This window comes from Lissotriton helveticus, chromosome 8 (assembly GCF_964261635.1).
Source record: "Lissotriton helveticus chromosome 8, aLisHel1.1, whole genome shotgun sequence".
NCBI classification, from domain to species: Eukaryota; Metazoa; Chordata; class Amphibia; order Caudata; family Salamandridae; genus Lissotriton; species Lissotriton helveticus.
This window is the reverse complement of record NC_136069.1, coordinates 736,443,494-736,452,041: the sequence shown is the minus strand read 5'-3', so window position 1 is coordinate 736,452,041 and position 8,548 is coordinate 736,443,494. Positions and strand designations below refer to the sequence as shown.

General features: G+C 46.2%; 1 protein-coding gene across 1 annotated transcript in view; it reads left to right on the top strand.

The window, feature by feature from the left end:
* The window catches only part of LOC144773795 (E3 SUMO-protein ligase KIAA1586-like), an 8,885-nt gene extending 586 nt beyond the window's left edge, over positions 1-8,299 (top strand). Inside the window, exons 1-2 of the mRNA XM_078658901.1 lie at positions 1-320; positions 8,276-8,299. The exon at positions 1-320 is cut by the window's left edge and continues 586 nt beyond it. Coding sequence (XP_078515027.1) covers positions 1-320; positions 8,276-8,299 — 344 coding nt within the window. The remainder of the gene's footprint in view (positions 321-8,275) is intronic.
* Positions 8,300-8,548: the final 249 nt, after the last annotated feature.

Sequence of the window (8,548 nt, the reverse complement as noted above, 5' to 3'; positions counted from 1 at the left end):
ACACTGTCTTTTGGAGCAGCAATGTAAGAGAGATGATGGTGTTGTACAAGGAAAGGCAAGAATTTGACAGTGGGCCTATTCTGTCTTTTGTTTCCCTTCTTTGTGAGCACATGCAAAAAAGGTTCCCTGAGGATGAACTGAAAGAATGGGCAAGTTTTGAAATCCAGGCAATGTCAACACAATCACAGTTTGATTTTGGGACTGAGAATATACAAAGACTTGTTGAAAAGTATAAAAATGTCTTGGTCCTGGGTGATTGTGAAACACCAGAAGATGTTGTTCGACAATACAGAGACCCTAAATATGTGGTGGCAGAACATGTAAAGGGTGGTTTATTTACCACATTTCAAGACATGGTGAATTTCACTGTATGCAATGCTGCTCAATATAGTGTGGTGTCTCAGCTAGTTGATGTCTGCGCAACATTTCAAGCATCTAGTGCAGATTGTGAATGAGGATTCAGCCTCATGAATACTATAAAGAGTAAATTGAGGAATAGACTAGAGCAGAAGCATTTGGATATGCTGATGAGGACAAAGGCCTACCTCCTGAATGGGAAAGTTGACCTTGATAAAGTTTATCTGCACTGGAAAAATGGCAAGGAGCGCCGTGAGAAGCAAGCCTGTCACCCATCTAGTGATGCCACTTGACTTGTCTGAACGTCCTTCTCACACAGTCCATCTTTACGTGTATGTCTGAGTTTTACAAACTATCCCTGGCGGGATAGCCCAACATTACTCAGTAACTTTCACATCAAATTGTAAATGTTATGTAATCTTGTAACTTATTGTGTATATGTGATATTGTATAGGCTCTCAACATTTCCCCACCCAATTAACAGTGCTCCAGGTAAAAATATTTAGTAAAATCTTATGATGGTACCACCTTTTGGAGTCTTGTGCTTTTCTAAACCTTAAGTGTACTTGCCTGTGTAACCAATCAATGTCATGGCGTCATTATCCAATATGCAAATCGCAATATGCAAAAGCTTAACGTGGAGCTGTTTGTGTGAAAATGCACCATCTTTTCACTTTTTTAAGCCAAGGTTTGGAGTGACATTTGGCGCTGCACACGCGCGCGGTCTGGTTCCTGGTGCACATTGCCATGATTGCAGCGCACAGAGACACTCCACTGCCGCACACAGAGGAAAAAAATTAGAGGGAACATTGGTCCAGAGTACCAGTTCCATTCCTTGACATTGCCCAAAGTACTAGATCCCTTCCCTAACATTGTTCAGAGAACTAGATCCCTTCCCTTGCCCAGAGCACTAGATCCCTTGCACACATTATCGGGAGTACTCGATCCCTTACCTGCCATTGCCCAGAGTGCTAGACCCACTGACCGCTATTGTTTAGCATACTAGATTCCTTCCCTGGCATTGTCCAAAGTGCAAGATCCCTCACCCATCATTTTCCAGAGAACCAGATCCTTTCCCTGGCATTGCCCAGAGTACTAGATCCCTTCCCTGACATTGTTCAAAGCACTAGGGCCCAGATGTAGGTGGCCGTTTCAGGCCATTTACCGACCGGTAACGGCTGATTTCGGCCGTTACCGACCGGTAAATGGGTTTTCGGTATGTAGGGGCAATATTTTACAGATTCGGTAAATTTACAGATTCGGTAAATTTATCGATTCTGTAAAATACAGAATCGGTATTTTTACCGATTCGATAAATCAGAGATGTAGGTGGGACTCTTCTGAGTCTCAAAAGCCTTACCGAATCGGTATTTTACCATCAAATCCAATTTGATGGTAAAATACAGATTCCGGTGTGCATGCACATGTGTGCATGCACACCTATGCCATATGACAGGCAGACCTGCCCTTAGGGCATGTATGCCTGCCACATGGCACCCGAGGCTGTTTTGGGGGGGGCAGAGGGTGTCAAAGTGACACCCCCTGCACCCTTGTGAAAATTGGTATTTACCGACTCGGTAAATACCGAATCGGTAATGCCCATTCATTCCTATGGGCTTCAAAGCCCATAGGAATGAATGGGCATTCCGATTCGGTATTTACCGAATCGGTAAATACCGAATTGTTCCGATTCGGTATTCCAGCACATCTGGAATACCTACATATCCACCCCTCAGATTTACCGATTCTTAATTACCGAATCGGTAAAATTCGGTAATTTTCGGTAATTAAGAATCGGTAAATCTATTCTACCTACATCTGGCCGTAGGTCCCTTCCCTTACATTGTCCAGAGTACTAGATCCCTTGCACACATTATCCGGAGTACTAGATCCCTTGTCTGCTATTGCCCAGAGTGCAAGATCCCTTGTCCACCATTGTCCAGAGTACCAGATCCCTTCCCTGACATTGTCCAGATTACATGATCCATCCCCTGCCATTGTTTGAAGCACTAGATCCCTTGCCCACCATTGTCCAGATTGCAGGATCCCTTGCCTGCCATTGTCCAGAGTACCAGATCTCTTCCCTATCATTGCCCAGAGTACTAGATCCCTTGTCTGACATTGTCTAGAGTTCTAGATCCCTTGCACATCAGTTTCAAGAGTAGTGGATCCCTTCCCTGACATTAACTGGATTGCAAGATCACTTGCCCATCATTGTCCAGAGTACCAGATACCTTCCCTGACATTGCCCAGAGTACTAGATCAATTCCCTGTCATTGTTTGGAGCACTCGATCCCTTGCACAGCATTGTCCAGAGTACTAGTTCCCTTGCCTGTCATGGTCCAGAGTACTAGATCCCTTCCATGACATTGTCAAGATATGTAGATTCCTTGCATACCAATATCCAGAGTACTAGATCCCTTCCATGACATTGTCATGATATGTAGATCCCTTGCAGACCAATATCCAGAGTACTAGATCCCTTCCCTGCCATAGTCTATATTTCTAGATCCCTTCCCCACCATTGTCCAAAGTGCCAGATCCCCTTCCTGACATTCTCCAGAGTACTAGAACCCCTCACTGCATTTGCCCAGAGTGCTAGATCACTTGCACAGCATTGTCCAGAGTACTAGATCCCTTTCCTGTCATGGTCCAGAGTACTGGATCCCTTCACTGCCATTGTTCAGAGTTCTAGATCCCTTGCCCACCACTGCCCTGAGTGCTAGATCCCTTTCCCACCATTTACCAGAGTACTAGATTACTTGCATGCCAATGCAAAGAGTACTAGATCCCTTCCCTGACATTGTTCAAAGTGCAAGATCCCTTGCCCACCATTGTCCAGAGTACCAGTTCCATTCCCTGACATTACCCAGTGTACTAGATCCCTTCCCTGACATTGTTCAGAGTACTAGATCCCTTCCATGACATTGTCAAGATATGTAGATCCCTTGCATACCAGTATCCAGAGTACTAGATCCCTTCCATGACATTGTCATGATATGTAGACCCCTTGCATACCAATATCCAGAGTACTAGATCCCTTCCCTGCCATAGTCTATATTTCTAGATCCCTTCCCCACCATTGTCCAGAGTGCCAGATCCCCTTCCTGACATTCTCCAGAGTACTAGAACCCCTCACTGTGTTTGTCCAGAGTACTAGATCACTTGCACAGCATTGTCCAGCGTACTAGATCCCTTGCCTGTCATGGTCCAGAGTACTGGATCCCTTTACTGCCATTGTTCAGCATTCTAGATCCCTTGCCCACCACTGCCCTGAGTGCTAGATCCCTTTCCCACCATTTACCGGAGTACTAGATTACTTGCATGCCAATGTACAGAGTACTAGATCCCTTCCCTGACATTGTTGAAAGTACAAGATCCCTTGCCTTACATTGCCCAGAGTACTAGATCCCTTGCACACGTTATCCATGGTACTCGATCCCTTACCTGCTATTGCCTAGAGTGCTAGACCCACTGACCACTATTGATCAGCATACTAGATTCCTTCCCTGGCATTGTCCAAAGTGCAAGATCCCTCGTCTGCCATTTTCCAGAGTACCAGATCCCTTCCCTGGTGTTGCCCAGAGTACTAGATCCCTTCCCTGACATTGTTCAAATCACTAGATCCCTTCCCTTACATTGTCCAGAGTACTAGATCCATTACACACATTATCCAGAGTACTAGATCCCTTGCCTACCATTGCCCAGAGTGCTAGACCCAATTTTTGCTATTGTTCAGGGTACTAGATCCCTTCCCTGACATTTCTCAGGGCGCTAGATGTCTTGCCTACCATTGTCCAGAGTAGTAGACCCCTTCCTTGACATGGTCCAGGGTACTAGATCCCATGCATGCCATTGTCCAGAGTACTAGATCCCTTCCCTGACATTGACCAGAGTGCTGGATCCCTTGCCCACCATTGTTTGGAGCATTAGATCCGGTCCCTAACATTGTCCAGAGTGCAAGATCCCTTGCCCACCATTGTCCAGAGTACCAGATCCCTTCCCTGACATTACCAAGAGTACTAGGTCCCTTCCCTGACATTGTTCAGAGCACTAGATCACTTCTCTTACATTGTCCAGAGTACTATATCCCTTGTACACATTATCCAGAGTACTAGAACCCTTGCCTGCCATTACCCCGAGTGCTAGACCCGGTGGATGCAATTGTTCAGCATACTTGATCCCTTCCCTGACATTGCCCAGAGTGCTAGATCCCTTGCCTATCATTGTCCAGAGTACTAGATCCCTTCCCTGACATTGGATAGAGTACTGGTTCCCTTGCATGTCATTGTCTAGAGTACTAGATCCCTTCCCTGACATTGACCCAAGTGCTGGATCCCTTGCCCACCATTGTCCAGAGTACTAGATCCCTTCCCTGACATTGACCAGAGTGCTGGATCCATTGCCCACCATTGTTTGGAGCACTAGATCCCTTCCCTGACATTGCCCAGAGTGCAGGATCCCTTGCCCACCATCGTCCAGAGTACCAGATCCCTTCCCTGACATTGCCCAGAGTACTTGGTCCCTTCTCTGACATTGTTCAGAGCACTAGATCCCTTCTCTTACATTTTCCAGAGTACAATATCCCTTGTACACATTATCTAGAGTACTAGATCCCTTGCCTGCGATTACTCGAGTGCTAGACCCAGTGGCTGCTATTGTTCAGCATACTAGATCCCTTCCCTGACATTGCCCAGAGAGCTAGATCCCTTGCCTATCATTGTCCAGAGTACTAGATCCCTTCCCTGACATTGTCCAGAGTACTGGATCCCTTGCATGCCATTGCCAAGAGTACTAGATCCCTTCCCTGACATTGACCAGAGTGCTGGATCCCTTGCCCACCATTGTTTGGAGCACTAGATCCCTTCCCTGCCATTGTCCAGAGTGCAAGATCCCTTGCCTGTCATTGTCCAGAGTCACAGATCCCTTCCCTGACATTGCCCAGAGTACTAGATCCCTTCCCTGACATTGTTCGGAGCACTAGATCCATTCCCTTACATTGTCTACTTGCACACATCATCCATAGTACTAGATCCCTTGCCTTCCATTGCCCAGAGTGTTAGACCAAGGGGCTGTTATTGTTCAGCATACTAGATCCCTTCCCTGACATTGCCCAGAGTGCTAGATCCCTTGCCTACCATTGTCCAGAGTACTAGACCCCTTTCCTTGACATTGTCCCGAGTACTAGATCCCTTGCACACCATTGTCCAGAGCACTAGATCCCTTCCCTGACATTGACCAGAGTGCCAGATGCCTTTCCTGCCATTGTCCAGAGTCCCAGATCCCTTCCCTGACATTGCCCAGAGTACTAGATCCCTTCTCTGACATTGTTCAGAGCACTAGATCCCTTCCCTGACATTGTCCAGAGTGTGAGATCCAATGCCTGCCATTGTCCAGACTACCAGGTCCCTTCTCTGCCATTGGCCAGAGTACTAGATCCCTTCCCTCATATTGTTCAACATTCAAGATCCCTTGCCCAGCACTGTCCAGAGTACCAAATCCCTTCTGTTATTGTCCAGAGTACCAGATCCCTTCCCTGACATTGCCCAGAGTCCCAGATCCCCTCCCTGACATTCTCCAGAGTACTAGACCCCTTCACTGCATTTACCCAGAGTGCTAGACTTCTTGCACAGCATTGTTCTGAGTACTAGATCCCTTGCCTGACATTGTCCAAGGTGCAAGATCCCTTGCCCACCATTGTCCAGAGTACCAGACATTTTTCAGAGCACTAGATCCCTTCCCTTGCATTATCCAGAGTACTAGATCCCTTGCACACATTATCCAGAGTACTAGATCCCTTCCCTGACATTGTTCAGAGTTCTAGATCCCTTGCCCAGCACTGTCCAGAGTACCAGATCCCTCGCCTGATATTGTCCAGAGTGCTAGATTCCTTGCTTACCATTGTCCAGAGTGGTAGATCCATTTGTAAGGGAGGAGCGGAGCCAGAAGTAAGTTCCACGTAGTTTATTAACATAAATCCCTGACACCAAGGTACGTCTTCATACAGGCATTCCTCGCCGCAACTGCCGCTGTCAACGGTCATCCCTGCCAGGTTCTAACATAGAACACTGGGACGTCATAAAGCTCAGGGCATGGCTCGTGACACTGACAGTGGCGCGAGGTAAACACAGTCTTATACCATAGGACATAGTAATTAAATAGAACACACAACATCTCCTTCTCAATAATAAAAGAAAAAGACAAAAGGATGTACCAAAAGCGGCAGATAAGAAGGGGGGAAAAGCCAGAGAACTAATCACACTCAGAAATCCTGTAATTTAGCTGGTGGCTTCACAACCCTCCCATACCTGCTCATCCTGGGTTCACTCCGAAACATGCTGATTTGATACATTGCATCATCTTCAATAGGACAATCAATTTCATAGTTGGTATTACTGGTACTCTGATTATCTTTATTGACTCCTGATAATTCCTCACTCGAGCAACTACAACTGTTTCCTAGAATGGGTGTACCACCAGGAGCACTCTCAACATCAGAAGAAGCCTTACTTGTTCCCTGTGGGTAAGAACCCCTACTACCATCACCATCCAGAATCCAATCGTAGTTTGGGGAAGAGGAAAAATCTTTGTTGTCAGAACTGCAATGATGTGGTGGAGCAACAACACCATCCTTACACAACGATAAAGATGAAAAATGCCAGGTTTTGGCATCACTTAAGAGGACTGAGTTACAGAAAACTTTCCTAACCTCCGTGGGTTGTGAATAACGACTTTGACCTTTGATAGTGAACTTGGAATTCTTTACTCTGACTTTGTCTCCCACTTGAATGTGAACTTCTTTACATGCATGTTTAGAGTCATAGTATTTCTTGCTGATCATTTGTGAATGTAGTAGATTATTTTTCACTTTACCCGGGGACCAGCAAATTCTTTTAGGAGTGGCCCAACCCACGCTATCTTTCGTGATGGGGGTTCTACTTCTTAAACGTACAAAGGGGCTCGTACCTGTGGACTCACAGGGAGTCACACGAAAAGCCCATAGGTTGTGGATAAGTTGTTTTCTCCATGAGAGGTCATTTTGGTTGGCTAATTGAACTACACCTTTCATCACCCGATGAAGCGTGGAGAAGCGGGGCTCAATGGTTAGAGCGGCAGACCCTGATGCAGAGGTCTGGCCTGGGACCAGGGTTCAATTCCCACCTCGGCGGCTCTTGGACTCAATTTCCCCGGACCTGATAATTCTCGCCTCGGTGCCTAGTCTATTCATGGGTCCCACTCTGTGACTCTGGGCAATATCTTGCTTAATCTACACAACTGCCCCAGCAGCGCTTGGCTGTCTGGCTTCACCTTGGGGGTGCCCAGGAGTGGACATTTTACAGGAAAGCCAGGATGGGTTCCACATCAGTATGAATACAGCGCTACGAGACCTCTGGGTAGAAGTGCGCTATATAAATACAAACACATTTACATTTACCCGATTAAATCTCTCAACTGACCCCTTCCCAGCAGGATGGTATACAGAAGTAGTCTCATGACAGATGCCATTTTCTTTAAGGAATGTCTTGAAAATGGAGGATACAAATTGTGGGCCATTGTCTGAGACTAAACAAATTGGGAGACCTTCTCTGAGGAACAATTTCTGTAAGAAACTGACAATGGTCTTATCGTCCGCGTTCTGAACAACTTCCACTTCAGGCCATTTAGAAAAATGGTCCACTAGGACAATGAGATACAATTGTTCCCCATGTTCCCAAATGGGACCACAAATGTCAATGCCTAGTCTGACCCATGGCATCGACGGGGAAGAAAGTGGCTGAAGGGGTGGTCTCAGAGTGTGTTGAGACTTGTCAGAATTCTCACATGCTACACAGTTCCTGACAGTCCTTTCGATTTCAATATCAACACCAGGCCACCAATACGAGTTCCTAACTCTACCTTTGGTTTTCCCAATGCCCAGGTGGCCTTCATGACAGATCTCTAGGAGTTTAGTGCGTAAACACGTAGGGGGAATGACCTTACCATTCCTAAGTATCAATTCTCCTTCAATGGATAATTCATCCTTGAGTTCCCAAAAAGTGTACAATTGTTTAGGAATACTTCTTTTTACAGGCCATCCCGCTCTTATATATTTCTTTACTTCAAGAAGGGTGGCAATTCCCTCCATGGGAGAGGTCCAATCAGAATGTGATATGCAGGGTACCTCATCAATAATGTTAGCAATGCAAAATGA